The 24,321-nt window shown below is 44.7% G+C and overlaps 1 protein-coding gene across 1 annotated transcript; it reads left to right on the top strand.

Annotated features, from left to right (window-relative positions):
• Nucleotides 1-4,558: 4,558 nt before the first annotated feature.
• Nucleotides 4,559-13,380, top strand: mrps23 (mitochondrial ribosomal protein S23). Its single transcript, XM_079166330.1, has 5 exons — nt 4,559-4,691; nt 5,475-5,654; nt 6,796-6,873; nt 7,143-7,266; nt 11,942-13,380. The coding sequence occupies exons 1-5, from the start codon at nt 4,648-4,650 to the stop codon at nt 12,068-12,070; spliced, it is 555 nt and encodes a 184-aa protein (XP_079022456.1). The 5' UTR covers nt 4,559-4,647; the 3' UTR covers nt 12,071-13,380.
• Nucleotides 13,381-24,321: the final 10,941 nt, after the last annotated feature.

Below are 24,321 nucleotides of genomic sequence, written 5' to 3'. Positions count from 1 at the left end.
TTTCCTCACAGCAATCAGCCTGCCTGTGCTGCTCTTCATAAACAAGAGTTGTGAAATCAAAGTAACGAACAAAAGGATGTCCTTAGACACAGTATTTCCTGCATTGTTGTCCAGCGGGACATGTTGTAGTAGGGTTAGGCTGACACAAATAATGCTAAATTTGTTCATTATTTTTTGAATTGCCCTCTGATGTATGATGATTTAGTTTAGGAACAAGCTGTTGCATGCACTGTGTGTATAGTTGGTTTTGGTTGTATTACTGTAAAATACCTTGATCGACACATCACCCATTTTATTTCCTGTTAAAAAATATGCTGGCATTATTTTATATTTTTCTTCATTCCATCCATCGATTTTCTGATGCAGTCCATCTCAGCTCCATGCCCACTGGTTCTTACTGAAGACATCTTTAAAAACAGCTCACAAACATATAGTTTCACTTTAAACAAGCACTGTCAATTTTAGCCAGGACTATTTTTAGCGGTGGATTAGTACACATTTGGTGCTCTAGGGCAGTGATTTTCAACCGCGTGGCACACCGGTGTGGTGTGAGAGATCAGCAGGTGTGCCGTGGGAAAATGTCCAATTTCACTTAATGAGTGAAAAAAAACATTATTTCGTTGTTGCAAATACTTTGCCATTGTTGAGCGTCTGAGCTGCAATATAGTGGCTGGCAAAGTAATAATACTCTTCCATGCCAGTAAGTGGCAGTAGGTAGCGCAATAATGACTAAAATGAGGCACGGGAGAGGTTGTGGTGACAAGACGAACAGCGATGGAGAAATATTTGAAAAGGAAAAATGCAGGCCAGTCGCCCTGATCTCTGTGGTCATGAAGTCTTTTGTGCACCTTGTAATGTCCCACCTCAAAACCCTCACCGACACTCTCTTGGACCCCCTGCAGTTCGCCTGAAGAGCCAACAGGTCTGTAGACGACGCAGTCAACATGGCCCTTCATTTCATCCTCCAGCATCTGGACTCCTCAGGAACCTACGCCAGGATCCTGTTTGTGGACTTCAGCTCTGCCTTCAAAACCATCATCCCGTCTCTGCTGTATGACAATCTCACTCAGCTGCACGTGCCCGACTCCACCTGCAATTGGATAACAGACTTCCTGTCTGACAGGAAGCAGCACGTGAAGCTGGGAAAACATGTCTCAGTCTCTTGGACCATCAGCACCGGTTCCCCCCAAGGCTGCGTTCTTTCCCCTCTGCTCTTCTCCCTGTATACCAACAGCTGCACCTCCAGTCACCAGTTCGTCAAGCTCCTAAAGTTCGCGGATGACACCACCCTCATTGGACTCATCTATGGTGGGGTTGAGTCCACCTACAGGTGGGAGATTGACCATTTGGTGACTTGGTGCGGACAAAACAACTTAGAGCTCAAAGCTCTAAAGACATTTATGCAGTTCCACAAGAACGCAGCCCCACATGACCTTATAGTGTGACTCCCCCGTCAACGCTGTGGAGTCCTTCCGCTTCCTGGGCTCCACCATAACCCAGGACCTCAAGTGGGAGCTTAAGATCAGCTCCATCAACAAGAGGGCTGAGCAGAGGATGTACTTCCTGAGGCAGCTGAAGAAGTCAACGGTGCACTTCTACACTGCCATCATTGAGTCCATCTTCCGCTCCTCCATCACTGTCTGGTACACTGCAGCCACTGCCAAGGACAAGGGCAGCTTATCATTCGCTTTGCTGAAAGAGTGATTGACTGCTATCTGCTGTCCCTCCAAGACTTGTTCACTTCCAGGACCCTGAAGCAAGCAAGAAGGATTGTAGCTGACCCCTCTCACCCTGAACATAAACTGTTCGAGTCCCTTCCCTCTGGCAGGACCAAGACCTCACGCCACAAGAACAGTTTCGTTCCTTCTGCAGTTGGGTTCATCAACAAAGCCTGGGACCCCCAATGACTGAATCTGACTCTTACATCCCCATGATAATTTCCTACTGTTACACACCCTTGCACATCCTTTCTATATTAAAATAATCTTGCCACTTTTATAATATACTTGTTTGAACATACTGTTATATGTTTTTGTTTACCATATTTTATTGTAAATTTTAATATGTCTTCTATTTTTAAATTATGTCTTGATTATTGCACTGTGTTCATTGTACTTGGCAATAAACGGTTCTGATTCTGATTTTGATTCTGAAGGAACATGTCAGCAGCTCAACGGTGTTGAAATATGGACACATTGGTATTTGAGGTCCTGGGAACAAGAACGGTTTGGAGAGTGGGGCTGCATTCTTTACATTCTCACTCGCATTTATGCAGATTTTAAACTCATTTTAAGCCTGCCTGGAGGCTTTTGTAAATCCAGAGTTTTCTTATTTTGTTGGAATGAAATCTGTGTCCTTTTGTATATACAGAGCAACTGTAAATCACAATGGTTTCAGGGAAAGGCTCTACACAAAAAAAATACTGACATGTGCTGATTTAGGACAGATAAATAAGACAGACAGGATGGACATCATTAATAACATGTTGAAGAAAAAGTTAAAGTTTTAATCACTCAAAAATATATATATATACACAAAGTACTTCAAGGTACTACAAGTACTACCGCAATTTCACCTATTTCTCGCCAGGAGAAGGCGAGCAATGTTCTCCGTTATCGATCCCAGCCGCGACCTACGGCACTTTCACACACACACTTCATATCCAGGAGCACAAGCACAACAAACTGCATCGAACTATCGCCTCCAAATTATTCTACTTTAAACCGTTATAAAGTTACTATTGATCTGCCACAGATATCAACTCAGCCCATCATCATAAACATTGAAACGCTCTGTACCTTTTAGATGTTTCCTGGATGAAAATCAAAAAAAAAAGAAAGAATAATCCGTGCCGGCATATCGAAGCCATCTCTCTGCTGTGCTGTTAAAAAAACTGAGTCTCTGACAAGTTTCTATGACGAATGAGTAATAATTTCAGTTTTGGCCAATGGGTTTGACCCATGGGGGCGGATCACAGTTTTCGATTATTTTATTGGCTTAACTGCTACTGTGTAAAGGGAATACTGCTGTTAAAAAGAACCTTATTTATTTAAAGTGTTTGCAAACCATATATATATATATATATATATATATATAGCATCAATGACCAACAATGAAATAATAAATAAAACATTGATACATTAGGCCAGTGGTTCTCAAACTTTTTCTGTCACGCCCCACTTTAGAGGAAGAAAAATGTTCATGCCCCACCACCCCAACAAAATTGTAACAAAATGGTCCATGTTGAATTTTTATTGAAACAACATTTTGTGACTCCTCCATCTGTGCTTTTTCAAATAATAGAATAAAGAAAATTGCAATCACTTTCAAGTAAACCAGATTGCTCCATCAGACAAAAACAAATACAATGTGCAATCACTTTGTTAGAACAATGCAAATAAAGTTCTATCTGTGCAAAGAATTACTAATATTTGGCAAAAAATAGCTTATTGTGGCTGCAATTAACCTGTTTTGCACTGAATATCTTTTTAAGATAATAACAAAGTGCAACCTGTGCAAAACAAAACAAAATGAGTGCAGATATGTGTGAGCCATATGCTCACACATACCAGGAGCATTTTATTTTAAATATGAGCTTTAAAATGTAGCATTCTGGTGTACTCTGAGAAGAAAATCAAATAAGACATTTACTTTAAGCAAAAAACTAATTTATTATTCAGTTATTAATCAGTATTTCAGCTCTATTATTATTAACCTCTAAAAGTTTCAGTCATATAAAAACAAAGATAGCAAGAGTAGCGAGAACCATCGCCTGTACAAATAAAGTGATTCGTTTTCATTACTGTATGGCTTAATATTAATTATACTGTTACTGTACAGCTGTTAGAATTGTGGCCTATCTTTTATTTGCAAGCATCCAGCAGGGTAGGCAGCAGGGTAGTTCCGCATGCAGTGGACGTTAACTTAACCCAGCAAGTCTGAACTTTAACGGAACTTTAACGGTGTAGACATCTTAACGCTGATTGGCCAAGACTCGACACGTCACATCAAACATGTTTTATTGTGAAGATCACAACATCACCTTTTCTCCTCGTCTCACCGGAGAAACGCTGGCTGGCCAGTTGACCCCCCCCCCCCCCCAAAAAAAAAAAACCCTCTACGGATCTACACGATTCACGTGTATGATATATTATGATTAAAAACGGCCAATTTCGCCAAAAAGTGACAAGTTTGCAGGTATGAATAAAGTTATTGGAATAAAAAAATTCTGCATTTCCCCTTGCGCCCCACCTGCAATACCGCTGCGCCCCACTAGAGGGGCCCACAGTTTGAGAACCACTGCATTAGGCCATGTGTTGTGTACGCTGTAAACTATACAAATGTGCAAAGAAATAAATACTGAATGGATGTAAATGGATGGATGATTATGTACAGCATGTACACTATAGATGTGTATACACTGTATATACAGGGTGTAGAAATACGAGAGGTTTATGCCTTTGGAAATAATCTGAGCTGCAACACACTTCCGACCCAAGGGAGGCAGAAATGTACCGCAAAGCATCTGGTCTGCCGGAAATCTGCCAAAGAAGAAGAAGTAGACGCTCCCACCGGATGTCTGAGATATGTTAGCACTGGACCAGTTCACTGTAAGCGAGCGTGACCGCTGTCAATGAAAAAACAGCAATGGCTGGCAGCAGACTGGAGAGGTTTGGAACTGTATTCACCCGGTAAGTGAGCAGCATTTTACGCTGTGCTTAGAAGCTTGTAGTAGCTAGGCAGCTAACAATGGCTAATGGTAGCCATATCAATTACCTATTGAAAGCCATCGGATCAGGTCCACAAAAAATGTTGTTACCACAGATTTACGTTACGCGTTGCTTAAGTCAAACGGGGTTTTCAGGAATCAGTTAACTGTTCTCATAATCAAATGTCTCTCCTGCAGTAGCGGCGACTTTATTAGCTGACCGTGCTCACATAAGTCATTTTACGTGGGCACGTTAACGTTACGTCGGCATTCTTCTCAGGCATCACTAACTGCAAATACATTTGGACGAAACTAATGGCAAATTAATTTATCTTTTCAAGCGTTGACGGTTAAACGAGTTTAAGGATACAGTGTGATGACATAAGCATGCGACAGAGATGGATGTCATGTTTGTGTGCATACGACTGATCAGAAGGGGTCTTAACCATGGTCCAAAGCTCTTGACTAATGAGTTAAACAGATCAGTAAAGAAGGATTGAGGAGCTCAGCATAATTAAATGCGATCAAAGTGACTAATTCTTCAGTGCTGGCTGCTGAGGATATTATAATACAGAGTATGTGACATTTATTCTTATTGCTCATTCTAATAATTTGGAAACAAGAGGCCAACATCATACAGCAGCTTAATACATACCATATTTAAATTTAAGCCAGCAACATCATTAATCTCTGTGTAAGTCTCTGCTTTACAATGAATCATATTTTTGGCAAATGTCATTTTAATGATCAATTGTGTGATGAACAGGGTTCGAGATCTGATGCGCTCTGGGGTCATAAAGCCGTCAGAGAAACCCATCTGGTATGATGTATATAAGGCTTTTCCACCCAAGAGGGACCCACTTTATGTGAAGCCACACACCAGACCCTGTACCAACAAACAGGAAGCTGTGCCTGAAATCTTCTACAGAGAGGATGAAGTTCGAGCGTAAGTCGAGTACTCACAATAGTGACTATATGTGCTTCCATGTGTAAGCACCTACATGCTTTCTGTGTAAATATTGTGAAAATAACACATTGATCGGGAGTGTTGTTATTTGACACTGGTAACCACAAACAACGTCATGGCTGTTTGAATCATATTTTGTTAGGAATCCCCTACTTCATGTGTCATAGCACCGATTAGTTCAGCAGGCCTGTTGTTTACCTGAATAAATGAAATCATTAGGTTTTGTTTTGTCACAGCTCATAGCTTTATTAACTGTTTGTGGATACACCGCAGTGCGTTCGCTGGTTCCCTCCTAGCCCGTCATTCTTAATTCACTAGTTTCATTGTATGAATGGGTGTGAAAGGGTGAATGAACATGTAGTGTTAAAGCACTTTGAGTGCTCGGAAGACTAGAAAACAACGATACAAGTACAGACCATTACCATTAACAAGACCATCAAATAGATTGTCTATTTTAAATTGTTATTCTTTAAGCCTGTCATTGGTGTATGGGTCTGATTTCACACAAAATCGGATGAAATCATGCAGGTCCACCAGAAACTTCTTAAGCTCAGACTCCAGTGGGACCTCCAGCAGAGACCAGTCCACCATGGACTTTGACCTGCAGTCGGGGATCCGAGGGTAGGAGGAGAGCTCAGCTCCCGGCAGCAGCACCTCCTCCTCCTCCCGGAGTAGAGCTTCTCCTCACTGCTTCTCTGGTCCCCGCTGGGAGTCAACACCGACACCACGCTGCTGGAGTCCCAGGCCGTTTTGCTGGGCCCACTGGAGGGGAGGGAAGCACGAGAGAACAAGAACCAGGACTGAGAGGGACAGACTGTCAGATTCTTATTGTAGTGAAATGAGAGGTTTTCTGAATGGAGTTTGGTGCTTAACGTTTGTCCACAGGGACCGCCAAAACCAACACAATAAGTTTCTTATAGTAGCTTTAAGTAAATAAATCAGAACACCCCTTAGCGACCATTATCAGCAACGGAGAAGCAATGTGTTAAATTCTTTTTATCACTTACTTGGGCAAGTAAGTTGCTAAAGTTACTCGCCCGACATGGTATTCTACTTGCCCCGCGCAAGTGAGCATCCTTATTGTTGAGGCCCCACTCACTCATACAAATCTGCCTTTCAGGAAGTTCTATGTGCAGTATGGGACGGGTCCTCGGTCTTTGGATCTGGCCAAGTCAAACTTTGTTTCGACGTGTCAGAGGTATGTTTCCCCCCAATCATCATTTCGGTTTTGGAGTGATTTATGAAAAGATATGATATACAAGCACGAAAGCACCTGTCAGAATGTCAGGTGTGATCTAAATGATTTGGCTGTGAATTGTTTTTATGTGTGTTCCAGAATCTGTAGTGTTTGCACACCAAGTGCAGGGTTGAAAAGACAGTTGAATAAAATAAAATTCATTCATTGAGTTAAATAACAGACATTATTTCCTTGACAATGTGACTAAATGTTTCACTTTGCTCCCGCAGGTTTGTAGACAAGTACACAGAGTTGAAGAGCCACGGTGAGCTGGAGGACTCTGCTCTGTTTGAAGAGACAGGGAAGGCGTTACTCACAGATGGCATCATGCTGAGGCGGAGAGGAGCTCCTCCTGTAAGAGTCTGAGGCTACTTCTACATTCACACATTTTTGCTTAAAAGCCTGAAAACGAATACCGCATGACTATGTGATATTCGGACGTATCAGAAGTGATATGTCTGAAATTATACTCCAGCATGCGGAGCCGGTGTAAACAGGAAGTAGATTGGTTGATTTGTTACAGACAATATGAGAGTATTATGGTAGTCTTTAGTAATATAAGGTAGTAAACTAAAATCTTCCTCTATAAACTCAAAGGAGTCTAGTCCATAGAGGTACCTGGAGAACTTCTCACACTGCAGCAAGACACTCCTTTTCAATTTGCGCATAGCGTTGCTCAGCATCAGTGAGTGTTCTGGAACAAAACGCTACTGGTTTCAACTGTTCATCATGTTTCTGAAGCAGGACTAAGCCATAACTACTAGCATCTGCACTGATAATGGTAGGCTTTCTCATATCGTAGAATGCTAGTACAGGTGACTCTGTGATGAGTTGTTTTACATTCTTAAAGGCCTCCTCCTGCATTGCACTCCATACCCATGTCACGTTGTTTTTGAGTAGTTGAGGGGTTTGGTGACGTCAGACAGGTTTGGCAGGTACGTAGTGTATCATCCCCAGGATCCTTCTCAGATCAGTGACATTGTTTGGTGGCTCAAGCTGAGTGACGGCCTTGACCTTAGCCTCAGCTAGCCGAATGCCATGCTCATCAATGCGGTGTCCAAGGTAGTTGAGTCGTTGCTGACGCAGGAGACATTTCTCGTGGTTTAGCTTTAAACCAGCTTTCTCCAGTGTGTCCAGAGTCTCACTTCATGGACTTCTTCAGAGTCTGAATAAATAAGGATGTCGTCCATGTAAACCGCCAGACATTCTTGATCTTTCAAGAGCTTAGTCATTTCATGTTGAAAGATTTCTGGTGCACTTGTGATTCCAAATGGCAGTCTATTAAAGAAATACCTTCCAAAGGGAGTTGTGAAGGTAGTGAGTTTGGCACACTCTCTGTCTAGTGGTATCTGCCAGAAACCACTTGCTGCGTCCAAAAGGGAAAACACTTTTGCGCCTGCAAAGATGACATAGGTAGCATGTCATCTATTGTGGGCAGAATAAACTTCTCTCTCTTCACTGCTTTATTCAGGCGATTTAGATCAACGCAAATCCTTGGCTGCTCTTTGTTCTTCTTGGGTACAGCAACCATCGGAGCACACCACTCCGTGGGCTCCTTGATTGGCTCTATCATGCCACTGGCTACCATGCGGTCCAGTTCTTTTTTACTTTAGAGAGCATAGGCACTGACGCATGCCTTGCCGTAGTCACACTGTAGGGTACAGCGTCCTCCTGCAGTCTGATTTTGATTGGCTTTATCTTCAGTCTGCCTATGTCTGCTGGGCTGGCATCACTCAAATGCTCTGTGCTTTTGATCTCTTCTATTCGCTTGACTAGGCCCATAGCAATAGCTACATTACGGCTCAGCAGGTTGCTGCCATGTGGCCCCTTTATCACATTTACTTTAAACCTGAATATTTGCTTTTTCCACTCAGTAGTAGATGTGAAGTAAACCTTGCAGTTCACTCTAACTCCTGAGCTGCCTAATTTGGTTACACCAGTTTTCAGTCATGGCTTATTTGTCAGCAGGTTAAAAGTATTTTCTGAAATGACACTTAAATCTGCCCCTGTGTCGATTTTAATATCTTGAACCGGCAGTTTTACTGTCCATGCTTTGTTTGAGTCGTCCACATCTGTAATTTACCCCAGGAATTGAACGTGTCTCCCATCTCCTCCCTCGTAGGGTGCAGTGATCACGCGGGAACGGCATACTGCTGCAAAATGTCCTAGCTTCTTACACTTGTGGCATTCTGCATCACGTGCGGCACAATTGTCTTCTTTAGCATGCACTCTACCACATCTAGAACATTTGTGTCCCTTAATGTTAACACTTCGTTTCGCTCTGGCCACTTTTGTCTGCCAGCGTCCGTTTCTCTGTTTTTCATTGTATTGCGCAAGCTGCTTGTAAGCTACTTCACTCACTTGAGAACAGTTAGCATTAGCTCCCTGCTGGCTAATATGCTCTTTTACTTGCTCAGACTGCCGCACTAGCTCTACCGCTTTATCGAGCGTCAAGTGTGGCATTAGCTGTAGCTTCTCTGATAGCTCTTTATCTAATATCCCTATGACTAACCTGTCACGGATATTTTCATCTTTCACATCTGCAAATGCACAGGTATCAGCTGGCTCATACAGGCTTCTGATGTATTCTTCCAAGGTTTCACTTAGCCATCTAGGTAAAAAACCTTTAAATAGAAAAGAAACAGAAAACAGAACCCATATTAAATATACAAATTAATGTACACAGGCAAAGCTTTCATAATGGCTTGATTAATAAAGCGCCAGTGCCACATCCTATTCTAAACATGCCCTGATATTAATCAATACAGTTAATGCTGTACGTCATGTGTATTTACAATACTATCAGTAAACCACTTAAACTCTTACAATTTACCACAACCAGATAGAACCCATTCCCAGACAATCAACCACAACAAACAACGGTATTACACAACAAAGGGCCAGACTATTGGCGTTTGTATTTGCCGCAGATCCCCGTGACGTAACGCTAATGCTAACGCCACCCAACTGGTGACGGCAGTGATCTTCACATCAGCCCCAATGTCTCAGTTGTTGTACAGTTCAGCTTCCTTACCGGCTGCCTCTCCAAACCTTTCGGACTCGTCAGTCATGCATCGACATCGTAGATCTCCACACTGTGATCCTCGTCGGTATGGTGCTTGTCTGACGTCGGACCGTATTTTTTGCGACCGGCGTGTTACAGAGTCTCTGCTTATATAAACCTCCAGGCAGATTGGTTCCGCCCTGCTTCCCCTCCGAACACTAGTTTAAACTCCTTTCAGTTATTTATATTGTTTCTCCTTGCATAAAAGAAAACCCTTGTTTGACTTGACAATAACTGTCCAGTTTCGCCATTACAGTCTCATAATCATCTGCATCTTCCTCGTACTGTTCCGTGTTTTGAAAACGTGAACGTTTTGAAAACATGTTCGGCTTCTTTCCCGAACGAGTAGAGAAGCGTACAGACCTGTACTTCTCCGGGATCTTTATTGAGTTTTGTTGCTATCCTGAAGCGATGAAATCTCTGGCGCCACTCCGGCCATTGATCCGGGCGAGAGAAGTCAAAGTTTTTGGGAGGTGGGAATTTGGCCATCTTCTGACACCATGCAGTGTTATGTGTAAAATAAGTTTAGGAGACCGTCGTATCTTTGGCTAACATTATGAGTGCAACATTAGCATAACACCGAGACTGTTGACTGACTGGATTCATACAACTCAAAGTGCGGACTGTACACGCCAACGTCTGACATCACACACACCTGAACACTCCGCTCTGCATGTCCATAAAATAGTACCATTGCATTACAGTCTGCTCTCACACTCGTAGCTCTGCCGGTGGCTGAAGTCCCTGTCGTGCTGGAGAGTATTTATGCTTATGTTCCTTTACAGTTTCTGTGTGGACTTCACAATAGTTGTGCAGAACAAAATAAGCATAAATAAGAAAAGGAAAGTCCTCCATTTTGTTTCCACCACCCTCCTCAAAGCCGCAAACTGTGACTTCAGACGTTGGCTCCGTAGGGCTGATAACGCCACTGGACACGCTGTTCACTAATCGCTCCAATAACAGCTGCTTCCTCCGCATGTCAGCAAGTAGTAGAATTACAAATTACAAAATGCAGAATTTAACTGGCCAACAGCTGCTAGTATAGACAACAAGATCAGCAACGTCTGTAATCACTTATCCATGTCGAATTAACGACTGGTAGTCGATCGATAATCGGGGAAAGAAATGTCTTGACTGCTAAGACCCAATCAAGTAGCGAACGCGGGTGTCTCCATTATTGTTTGAAAACTTCTCCGGTTCCGCCGTCCACACTAGGAGGCACCCCCGGAGTTTTCAATCTTACCCGGCTTTCGGTAACTTTTCTAAACTCCGTTTTCAGTGCTCTAAAACTCCGGAGTAGTGTGGATGCTCGGTTTAAACTTAGAAAAAGATATGCGTTTTTAAATAGAAATGTAGTAGGGTGGATGTAGCCTAAGTGCTAACTAGGGTTACCAGCTAAACTTTGATGAGTGGAATCATCAATCAAAGAGCTGCTGTTTCACAACCTCATGTTTTCGTGGGGAAAGAAATCACTGATTTATTTGTAGCTTGTAACTGTATGGCCTATTTCTGTATTTGTGGTGTAAGAAAATCTATCTCGTTCCAAAACAAACAAACAAACGTAACATTTTCACTGCATAATATTTGCATTCTGTCTGAAAGTACTCTTGGCAAAAATGGCAGATGGTGGCAAATAGTCCTAATGTTCATACTGAATGTCCAACAGGAATGCTCCTGTTTCTTAAACCAAATAAAACATGCACTGTTTTTATTTCACCTCAAAGGCACTTTTAGGAGCTATTGTTGTCCTACTATCACATAAACTGAAGAATAACGTTAAACATTTTAATAGAAATGAAATGACAGTATTTTGTAATTATCTTAATTTCTGTGTCTAAAATGAAACTTCATTGATGTGGAGAAAGCTTGTGAAAAGTGATAAATTCCTGACAAGTATGAGTAATAGGGAGAAAACATCAGTCTGATGTTGTGGCATATGATCACAGTACTGCCCTTGTCCTGCAGGTGTCAGCAGAGTCCAGGGATCCAGTGCTTGAGCTGAAGCTAACAGACATGTTGGCGGAGCAGCAGTCAGTCGGTGCTGACAGCGAGGAGACCACACACACACTAGACCTCAGCTCAAGGCTCATTTGATGAGCTGCAGATCCTCCTCACCAGATACGCTGTTTGACTTTAAGGCACTGCCGTTTTGTTGCTGCTCCTCTGGAAGTGATGGTCAACTGCAGAAATGCCTTTATTTCAACCACCAACTCATGACATGGCTGTCTGCAATCTCACCATCAGGAACTGCTCTGTGGACTGTGTTGATGCCAGCTTCCTGTTTCCTGAACCAATGTCAGTTTCCACAGGATGTTGACATTAAAGAATCAAAAACTATAACTCCTGAGTCAACAGTGCAGCAGTACTAGTCCAAGCACATATGATATATATATATATGTGGAAGTATGCAACTGTGTGGAAATGAAATGTGAAATTAAAGTTACTCTTGATAATGTCTTTTTGGCTTATTGAGAGTTTACTTTTCCAGCAGAGACATACAGTGTGTAGACTAAAGAACCTCAGTCCCGCTACGGCGCAGGAGCATGCTCGGATGACTGTCCCTTTCCACAATAAAAACACAGTTACATTTTTTTCTTTATGCGATTTCTTAAAGTGATCAGTGAACAAATACTTAGTTTAGAAGATAAGGTTAAACCACAATGATTATGAAATCATCAACTATCTTCAAAATATTCCCGATCACTCCCAGTTTCAGATTGAAGTGTGTCCTCAGTTTGAGGTGATGCTCAGACACACCTGTTTATGTACAGTTGGGGCGACTGTGGCTCAGTGGTAGAGCAGGGTCGTTCTTCAATCAGAGGATCGGCAGTTCGATCCCCGGGTCTCCGCTAGCCTATGTCGATGTGTTCTTGGGCTTAACCCCAAAATTGCCTACGGTGTATGAATGAACCCTGTATGGTATCCCCTGTGTATGAATGGGTGAATGATGACATGGTGAGTGGTCGGAAGACTAGAAAAGCGCTATACAAGTACAGTCCGTTTACAGTTAATGTCTATCTATCATATGTTAATAGTGGAAGCAATAGCTTTGGTCAGGTAGTATAGTTCTGGGTTCAGATGACAGAGGAACGTTATGACTTGTCATGTTTCCTGATACCACACACAAGCAACTTAACGTTACTGTTATCTGCTTACATCAAACTTGGAGAGTTTATTTGATTGCTTCAATGAACTCTCAGAAATTGACACACAATTTACATTTTTTATTATTATAAGACTAAGCCGGACTAAGACTTTTTTAATGATTGTTTTTACAATCTCTAAGATGACTTTTTAATTTGTTTTTTAAGTAATATAACTTTTTACGACATTCTTAGACATACTTTACTATGATATATGATGATATGATATATTTTTAGAAATACTGTAATTACTTTTTAAAATAAAATAATAAATAAAATACCATGTCTTTTTTATTGATTCTTTAACATACTATACTATGACTTTTTAGCGTTTTCTACTGATGGGCAGGTGGCACCTTGCATGGTAGCCTCTGCCATCAGTGTATGAATGGGTGTGAAAGGGTGAATGATCACATGTAGTGTTAAAGTGCTTTGAGGGGTCAGAAGACAAGAAAAACACGAAGTATATTCAAATTAAAATTCAATTTTTAAATTAGATATAATCTACTATGACTAATTTATTACTTTTTTTGACATACTATATTATTAATTATTAAGGACCTTTTTTTAATTACAATATTATGACCTTTCTTGACTTTTGCTGACATACTGTACAATTACTTTTTTTGAAAAACGATGCTATGACTTTTTGCTACATATTATACTATGATTTATTTTTGACATACTGTATTTTGTATTTTTTAGACATACTGTAACTCCAGCTTTTCAATGGAGTTACTTTGCCACTCCATTGAAAAGCTGCAACCAAACCTACAAGAGAAATGGCTTATTGTTGGTTCAAGGTACAAAGAGCAACAGGGTGTTTGCTTCCCCACATTCTCTTTTGAAGACTTTGTCAGCAGGCAGACGAAGGCCGCAATGAAAGGCCCATAGCAAAACATAATGGTGTGAAGACCGCTATATCTGTTGTTGGGAACGAAAAGGAGCAAATATGAAAAACTAAATTATTGACAATCAATAGAATTATTAATTTCAATAAAATTATTAACAATTATTAATAATAACGAGGCACCACCCTGAGAACAGGGACCAATAACCAAACTATGAATTAAGTCTCATAATTAGAATTCACTCACAATGTCAATAATCAAAGTACTATTACACATTTTGTGAGGATTCCTGTCTGAACCATTGTGTGTTAACCTCTGTGTTCCCCCAATCTCCTCTCCTCATGTGTCTGTCATTCCCCTGTTTGTTATTGTACGTCATGTGCTCGGTGTTTGTTTTCTTGGACCTGCCTCCAGACAATTTCCATGGCCACACCCCTGATTGGCACCCAGCTGCGGACAATCTGGATCGTTACCAGCTGATCCTGATTCCACTGATCACCGCCTGGCTGCTTATCAACCCTGGCCCTGCAGGCCTGGGTTGTCAGTCCGTTTCGTCTTCTGCCTCAGTAGTCTTACCTCTGTTCCGTGAATTATCTGTTGATGTTTCCTTGGACTAACTTCCTTCCTCTCCACTACGTTGTAGAATATTCGCTGTTCTGCCTGGCCTCCGGTGTCGAACCACGGGACCTCACACCGTCGATCTGCCTGCCTCCGGTGTCGAACCACGGGACCTCACACCGTCGATCTGCCTGCCTCCGGTGTCGAACCACGGGATCTCACACCGTCGATCTGCCTGCCCTCCGGTGTCGTGCCACGGGACACACATCGTCGATTTGGCTACCTGTGTCGGACCACGGGCTCCACACATCCTCCTTTAAATACTGGTGAAATAAAATCTGTTTTGCCAGACTCTGTCTCCTGTGGTCTTGCTATTGGGTCCTCATCTTGACCTCCCGTGACAGAACGGACTGACCAGTATGGATCCAGCAACCACAGGAGCAGCTACGCTGACCGGACACAGCGCTCTGCTTGAGGCACACCAGCAGATGCTCATGGACATGCATGAGGCACAGAGATCCATGGCAGCTGAGGTCTCTCAGATTGGCCTCATCGTGCAGGGACTGGCTTGGACGGTTTGAGTTGGCCATCTGTAATAAGCCTGGATCGTTGGAAGGACTGATGAAGCTCACGATTGAGCTGGACAATCGGATGCGGGAGAGGCGACGTGAGAGGAACTACCGATCCCAAGGGGAATTCCCCGTGACGTCATCTTCCTCCAGTTTTCGCCCTCGTGCTTCGGCGTCAGCCTATCAAGGCGAGCGGATACATCTTCCGGCTCCGAGCTCGTCTTCTTCTTCCTTCCCGGAGGTGGAGCCCATGCAGCTCGGCCGTGCTCACCTTCCGCCACAGGAGAGAGAGAGAGGCGGATCAGAGCGGGTGAGTGTCTGTACTGTGGTCGCCTGGGACATTTAGTGTCCTCCTGTCCAGTTCGGCCAAATGGGGGGCGCTCGCCAGTAATGGTTGGGATACTGGTGAGCGGACCCAAACCTTCTCTCAACTCCCTACCAAGACTTTTGTTGCCTGCGTCTCTCTCTCTGCATTCCCGCTCTCTCTCTCTCTCTGCACTAGTGGACTCTGGAGCGGAGCAAAACTTCATGGACACAGAATTTATAGCTAGAGCCCAGATCCCCCTAGAGACGTTGGAGTGTCCACTAGTGGTCAATGCCCTAGATGGCAGCTTCCTGGCCAGGGTCACTCACCGGACCCAGCCACTTCAGCTCATCCTGTCCGGTAATCACAGAGAGAGACTTCAGTTCTACGTTTTTTCTTCTCCCCAAAACCCTCTAGTTCTGGGCCACCCTTGGCTCACCACCCACAACCCTCAGATTGACTGGGCGGCTGGGAGTATTGCCGCATGGAGCTCCCACTGTCATGCTAACTGCCTTAGATCTGCGCAACCCCATGAAGGACATCTCCAGGGCCCCACCTTGCCGTCGCCAGATCTCTCCTCCATTCCCACCGTCTACCATGACATTGGGGAGGTGTTTAGCAAGGCTCGGGCCCTCTCCTTACCACCTCACCGCCCCTACGACTGTGCTATTGACCTCCACCCGGGTGCTTCGTTCCCTTCCAGTCGGTTATATAACCTGTCTAGACCGGAGAAGGCGTCTATGGAGGAGTACATCACACAGTCTTTGAAGGCTGGAATCATTCGTCCATCCTCATCACCACTCGGAGCCGGATTCTTCTTTGTTGCAAAGAAGGATAAGAGCCTCCGGCCCTGCATCGACTATCGAGGTTTGAACAGCATCACCACCCGGAACAAGTACCCTCTGCCACTGATTAACTCTGCATTCGAACCCCTGTCTGGAGCCACAATCTTCACCAAGCTGGACCTTCGCAATGCGTACCACCTGGTGCGGATCCGAGCAGGTGATGAGTGGAAGACGGGGTTCAACACCCCCCTCGGTCACTTTGAGTACTTGGTCATGCCTTTTGGACTAACCAATGCCCCCGCAGTTTTCCAAGCGTTGGTGAACGACGTACTCCGGGACTTCCTGAACCGTTTTGTGTTTGTGTACCTAGATGATATCCTCATCTATTCTTCTGGTCTTCAGGAGCATCAGCGCCACGTCCGGATGGTCCTCCAACGCCTACTGGAGAATAAGCTGTTCGTGAAGGCAGAGAAATGCGAGTTCCATGTGACCACAGTTCAGTTCCTGGGATTCATCATTGAGAAGGGTCAAGTAAGGGCTGATCCAGAGAAGGTCAAAGCCGTAACTGAATGGCCGACTCCCTCCTCTCGGAAACAGCTCCAACAATTCCTGGGATTTGCCAACTTCTACCGCCGGTTCATCAGGAACTACAGCAAGCTGGCATCCCCCCTCACTGGGCTCACCTCCTCCAAGACCATGTTCGTGTGGACACCGGAGGCTGGTCTGGCATTTAAACTCCTCATGGAACGGTTCTCCTCCGCCCCATCCAGATTCAGCCCGACGACACCCGACAGTTCTTCGTTGAAGTGGACGCCTCTGACACAGGCGTGGGGGCCATCCTGTCACAACGTTCGGAAGCTGACTCTAAGCTTCGCCCTTGCGCCTACTATTCCCGCCAGTTGAACCCGGCAGAAAGAAATTATGATGTGGGAAACCGGGAACTGCTGGCAATCAAGCTGGCTCTCGAGGAATGGAGACACTGGCTAGAAGGGGCTGTTCATCCATTCGTGGTCTGGACGGACCATAAGAACCTGGAGTACATTCGGACGGCTAAGCGGTTGAACTCTCGTCAGGCTCGGTGGTCACTATTCTTTGGACGTTTTGACTTTTCCATCTCCTACCGCCCCGGCCACAAGAATACCAAGCCTGATGCTCTCTCTCGCCAGTTCTCTCCCGAGGGTCACTCCTCCAGTCCTGGCACCATTCTCCCGGCAACCTGTGTGGCAGCCGCTCTCACCTGGGAGATTGAATCGGTGGTGCAGGACGCTCTCCGGACCCAGCCAGACCCCGGAGGCGGACCTCCAGGCCGCCTCTTTGTTCCTCCGCCTGCACGCTCCCAAGTGCTCCAATGGGCGCATACCTCCCGGTTCTCCTGTCACCCGGGCATCAGACGCACCATTGACATGCTTCGGCGAACCTTATGGTGGACATCACTGGAGGCAGACACTAGAGCTTTGTCACAGGTCTGCCACCATCGCAGGGGTACACTGTCATTGTTACGGTGGTTGACCGCTTCTCCAAGGCGGCTCACTTCCTCGTGCTGCCCAAGCTTCCCTCTGCTCAGGAGACGGCTGACGTTATGGTCAGCCAGGTGTTCCGTCTGCATGGGATCCCTGTGGACATTGTTTCTGACCGAGGTCCGCAGTTCGTATCCCAGGTCTGGAGAGCCTTCGGCCGGGTCCTCGGCGCGACCATCAGTCTGTCTTCTGGGTTCCACCCCCAGTCCAACGGGCAGACAGAGACTGAATCAGGAGCTCGAGGCCTCGCTCCGCTGCGTGGCAGCATCTAACCCCTCCAGCTGGAGTACTCACCTGCCCTGGGTGGAATATGCCCACAATTCTCACACTTCTTCGGCGACTGGTCAAACTCCATTCGAGGCCTCCCTGGGGTACCAGCCACCTCTGTTCCCCGCGCAGGAGGTGGAGATAGCCGTTCCCTCTGTTCAGCTCGACCTTCGTCGCTGTAGGAAGGTGTGGAGGGAGACCCGGGCCGCTCTTCTCCGTACCGCTGAACAAAATAAACGCTTGGCGGATCACCGCCGCATCCCGGCTCCACGTTACCAAGTCGGTCAAGAGGTGTGGCTCTCCACCAAGGACATCCCATTAAGGACCGAATCTCGGAAAATGTCCCCCCGGTTCATCGGTCCTTTTGAGATCCAGGCCATTATCAACCCTTCTGCAGTTCGTCTGAAACTCCCCTCGTCCATGAGGATTCACCCGACGTTCCACGTGTCGCTGATCAAACCGGTGTCCACCAGTGCCCTGTGCCCTCCGGCCAGACCCCCACCTCCCGCCCGGCTCATCGACGGAGGCCCGGCGCATACGGTCAACAGACTTCTGGATGTTCGTCGCCGGGGTCGGGGTTTCCAATACCTTGTGGATTGGGAGGGATACGGTCCAGAGGAACGCACATGGGTGCCCCGCTCTCGGATCCTCGACCCCACTCTGATTCGGGATTTTCGTCGTCTGCATCCAGACAAGCCTGGCGGACCGCCTGGAGGCTCCCGTTGAGGGGGGGGGGGGTACTGTCAGGATTCCTGTCTGAACCATTGTGTGTTAACCTCTGTGTTCCCCCAATCTCCTCTCCTCATGTGTCTGTCATTCCCCTGTTTGTTATTGTACGTCATGTGCTCGGTGTTTGTTTTCTTGGACCTGCCTCCAGACAATTTCCATGGCCACACCCCTGATTGGCACCCAGCTGCGGACAATCTGGATCGTTACCAGCTGATCCTGATTCCACTGATCACCGCCTGGCTGCATATCAACCCTGGCCCTGCAGGCCTGGGTTGTCAGTCCATTTCGTCTTCTGCCTCGGTAGTCTCACCTCTGTTCCGTGAATTATCTGTTGATGTTTCCTTGGACTAACTTCCTTCCTCTCCACTACGTTGTAGAATATTCGCTGTTCTGCCTGGCCTCCGGTGTCGAACCACGGGACCTCACACCGTCGATCTGCCTGCCTCCGGTGTCGAACCACGGGACCTCACACCGTCGATCTGCCTGCCTCCGGTGTCGAACCACGGGACCTCACACCGTCGATCTGCCTGCCTCCGGTGTCGAACCACGGGATCTCACACCGTCGATCTGCCTGCCCTCCGGTGTCGTGCCACGGGACACACATCGTCGATTTGGCTACCTGTGTCGGACCACGGGCTCCACACATCCTCCTTTAAATACTGGTGAAATAAAATCTGTTTTGCCAGACTCTGTCTCCTGTGGTCTTGCTATTGGGTCCTCATCTTGACCTCCCGTGACAGAACGGACTGACCAGTATGGATCCAGCAACCACAGGAGCAGCTACGCTGACCGGACACAGCGCTCTGCTTGAGGCACACCAGCAGATGCTCATGGACATGCATGAGGCACAGAGATCCATGGCAGCTGAGGTCTCTCAGATTGGCCTCATCGTGCAGGGACTGGCTTGGACGGTTTGAGTTGGCCATCTGTAATAAGCCTGGATCGTTGGAAGGACTGATGAAGCTCACGATTGAGCTGGACAATCGGATGCGGGAGAGGCGACGTGAGAGGAACTACCGATCCCAAGGGGAATTCCCCGTGACGTCATCTTCCTCCAGTTTTCGCCCTCGTGCTTCGGCGTCAGCCTATCAAGGCGAGCGGATACATCTTCCGGCTCCGAGCTCGTCTTCTTCTTCCTTCCCGGAGGTGGAGCCCATGCAGCTCGGCCGTGCTCACCTTCCGCCACAGGAGAGAGAGAGAGGCGGATCAGAGCGGGTGAGTGTCTGTACTGTACTGTCTTGACCTCCCGTGACACATTTAGAGTGAACAGTGAATGTTTGAATTTGAGTACAGACCACATATCCAGCTATTATCACAATACATGTACAAAGTAATCACAGAAAGCTGTTCTTTAAAGAGTTTATTAATGAGCACTATCTAAAATCAACGTGCGTGAGTGCGTGTGTGCGTGTACTGCTCGGATAATTGCGGATGTAATCTAAAACGTGGCTACATCACGTGGGAGTTTCACACGGGACCATGCCTCGCGAGACCACAAAATGGTGCGAGTCAATAGAGATCGCGTTATCTACACGTGTCTGAGGTAGTTCGCTCAACCAGTATGTGCTTGTAACTATGTACGTGCGTGTGGGTTTGTAGAAGAAGAGAGAAAGTGTGGTGTATTTTCCGCCTACACATTAAACAGCATAAGTGTTTGAACTCATGTCCTTTGCATGGAGTAGATATATGGAGTGTAGAAGGCATGAACTCTGTCCTTTGCATGGAACAGAGATAGGGAATGTAGGAGCCAGGTCCTTAATTTATGCGCCCGGTGACATGTCCAGATGTTCCTTATTATCGGAGCAGGGTGCGTGGCGGACCAGGGGCCCATGTCCGAGACATGTTTATTAGGGGTCCTAGAGCGGCCAACATGCTACGCTCCTTGTGAGTTATCGTCTCTAACCTCTGGGGATGGGCATCAGCGGGATATAAGGAGACTGAGGATTCTCCGCACTTTAGAGTCATTTTGAATTGGCTGAGACTCTCCGGTCGCGCTAGCCGGCTGTATGACATGTGTTGCTTGTTTGTAATAAACTTCATTATAATATCAAGAACAGTGTCCGCGGAGCTTCCTTCGATCATCACTTCAACATCACTGCCGCATGAAAACACTACAAACTTGGCGTCACGAGCAGCTCGGATGTGACCTGCGATTCCTCCATCAACTTCATATACGGTGAGCTCCCTCGATCTGATCAGTCATTGGGGCTGTTGTATGTTGATTGCTTGGTCATACCGTAAAATAAGAACCTCTTTAGGGACATGTGCTGTTGGTTTGATGTTTGAAGTGAAACTCCGTGCTAAATTTGATTTTATTTGCGTGAGGGAATACGCAAATGGGGGGAATGAATATAGAGAAGATAAGAAGTGAAGAAAAGAAGTATGAGAAATAAGGAATGAATTAGAATAGCTTCATTGTAACGATAAGGGTGCTAAATAGTATTGTGCTAGATTAATGAGAGTGGGCCCACACAGTCTTAATGGTACGACATGCATATTAGCCACTGTGTAACGATGGCTTTGACATAGTCAGGAATTAAGTTAGAAAGACAAAATTGGGGAAACCTGGATCCAGGTAATTTGAATAAATAAATGTAAAAAGGGATAAGAGAGAGTAATGAGAGAGGGATAAGCTTAAAGGAAATGATCATATAATTGAGCCGCAAATCAGATAGGTAGAAGCCCTCGGTGAAGGAGCTGTAGTACGGGCCGACAAAACCTGGAACAACACCTTATGGTCAGTTTGATAACTGGAGAATGTAGAATAGAAATTCGATTGACTGTTACCACTCTGGCATTGGTTGACGAATGGTGTCTGATGCAGCCTCTCATCGGATATTTACATCTCAGAGGTAGCAGAAATTTTATAAGAAAATAAAGGAAAAAAGCGGCAAAAAGCATGCTGTGTGTCTGTGTTGTGCAAATGTGGTGTTTCTTGGGATAGAGAAATGTGTGTGTGCTCTGAATATCGGGTGTTTACTTTGGAGCAGAGCTAGGTGAAATTGTGTGTGCGTTTGCTACCGGGTGAAATTGTGTGTGTGTGTGAGATCTGGCTGCTGATGTGTTCCAGCTGTGTGCTGTGAGAGCTGCAGAGGAGGAGAAGACATGTTTAAAGTTAAAAGAAAAAACACATTATGATTGAATAATCATATAACGGTTGTGATTTGAGAACAGGACATTTAATAACTTGTAAGGACAGATATGTTGCCCGATGTATTGAATTAAGCAAGTTAAAAAAAAAAAAAATAAAATGAAATGAGCTTTCTTTGAGAAGACGTAATGAATAAAGTGAGTTAATAAAATGAAATGAGCTTCTTTTTGAAGACGTAATGAATTAAACGAGGTATTGGATAAAAATGAGCTTCTTTTGAGAAGACGTAAGGAATTAAATGAGTTAATAAATACAACATGAGCTCTTCTTAAAAGGGACGTAATATAACAAATGAGTTATTGAGTACACAATGAACTTCGTTTCAGAAGGGTAGCCCACCGAACCCCCCTCACACGCCTAAAAATTCCCTCCAGATCAAGGTCGGAAGGTGTGTGTGTGAATGTGCTCAAGTGACAATAAAACTTTCTTGGGAGATACAGAAGATTCCTTTGCCGTTTGAACTGTTTGTTTCATAAGGAAGGGGTTTCATTTAGGAATAAAGTTTATGATGCTGTTAAAGGGACCTAAGGGTTCATAAGAGACTAAATCATTGCCTGTTTTCTTGTCTTTATGTCATTTACGATGAATGAGAATTGAGACTGAAGACAAGACAGAGGGCCGGTGCCTCACGGAGTGTGGCTTGCTGACGTCCACTGGGAGACTTCTGTTTCAATCCACAAAAGGCCGGTAAAACTTTATCCACAAACTCTTCAAAAACAAAACCTGCATTTTCCATATGTGTATGTGTTCTCAGTCGTAGGTAATAGGGATGGTACACATTTTTAACCTGCTTTCATTTATAAGCCTAAAAGGATACTGACCTGTTCAAGCACACATGAAAGAATACATGCTCTAAACAATTAGGAGAAATAAATAAGTAAATAAATAGAAAACTTGGCAACTGACTGACCAGTTAATGCATTTAATTAATTAATGGCGAATGACTGTTTTGTCTAAACTCTGCTGGCGATTGCAGAGGTCAATTTGTTATTTGTGCGTGGTTTGCTCTGATCTGTGCTGTAGTGGACATTCAGTATTGTGACTGTTTGACGATTTGATCTGAATATTGGGTGATAATTAGACGATTGTCTTAAAGAGACAAGTCCACATTTGGTGACAATCAGTCACTTGTGGGAGCGCGTGATCTTTTGTCAAACATTATGAGTGGACTTTGGGTTGTGATATTGCATTAATGAGCTCTTGCTCCTTTGGCATTGTCAAATTGATATATTGGTTAATTAATTGATGGGGTAATTTGTTGTTTGGTTGATTTGTTAATAGGTTAATTGACTGTTGGTTAGTTGGTTGATTGGTTGATTGATTGGGTCTTGATGTGGTTGTTGACTGATGGATTGATTTGTTGGTTTACTGATTGGTTAATTGGTTAATTGCTTGATCGCTTGGGTGCTTAATTGTTTACATTTCGGGATTGGTTGATTGATTGATTGATTTGTTAATAGGCTAATTGACTAATTGGCTAATTGGTTGATTGCTTAATTGGTTTTTTTGGTTAATTGATTTTTTTGGTTAATTGGTTAATTGATTTTTTGGAAGAAAAAAAAGGGGGGAGGAAGTAATCTAAATAGCCTTGAGTAGTTTTAAGTTTAGCAATTACTTCTTAAAGTACAATAGCGGAACATAAGGAAGCCTTTATAATGGGGAAAAAGGACACAAAAAATCCAAAAGTAATCACTCCTGTTGATGTAGTACAGAAGAATAATCCTTTAATTAGAGGCATCGCAAACATTGCAAAAATATCGGAAAAATGGCATAAACGCTGGCCTGAAATTGACCAACCATGGCCAGTGGAGGGTACGCTTAACCCAGATGTAATTAAAGTAATGATGGTACTTGTATCCACATACAAGGCAGAACAAAAGAAGGGAAAAAAGGGGAGTAAACGCAAAGAGAAGAGGCAAGTGGAGCTTGGCATTCTCCAGTTGTTTGAAAATGAGGGACAGAAACTGATCCAAGCTGCAAACGATAAGAGGGACAAAGATGCAGAAGAAAGAAAACAAAATACAAAACTAACAGAAAAACTGATGGAAGACACCAATTCAGTGTTCTCACATATGAACCCAGTGAAGGGACCGCCACCTTATGAGATAGGGGCGAAGTCTAAGAAAATCTATCCTCAAGTCCCAGTGATCATTCAGGAGGGGGACTACCATATCAGAAACAAGGAGGACAGAATAATAGAAACAGGACAAGCAGAGTCAACTATAACGATGTATCCAGGATCCAAAAGTACGAAGAAAACAAGGTTTGGATCTGAGATGCAAAGGCTGGATTTTGAAGGCGAAAGTGACCAAAGTGATTCGGAAGAGAGCAGGGGAGGATATGACCCTGCAGTCAGGCGGATGCTGACCAAAGCGGAGAAGAGAGGAGATGCTACCACTAAGGACAGTGAGGATGAAGACAGCCAGGAAGAAGATGCCCGGATGACTTTAAGAGAGGTCGAAATAAGCATA

This window comes from Pholis gunnellus, assembly GCF_910591455.1.
Source record: "Pholis gunnellus genome assembly, chromosome: 9".
Taxonomy (NCBI): domain Eukaryota; kingdom Metazoa; phylum Chordata; class Actinopteri; order Perciformes; family Pholidae; genus Pholis; species Pholis gunnellus.
The sequence above is the reverse complement of the archived record's forward strand: the minus strand, read 5'-3'. Positions and strand labels throughout refer to the sequence as shown.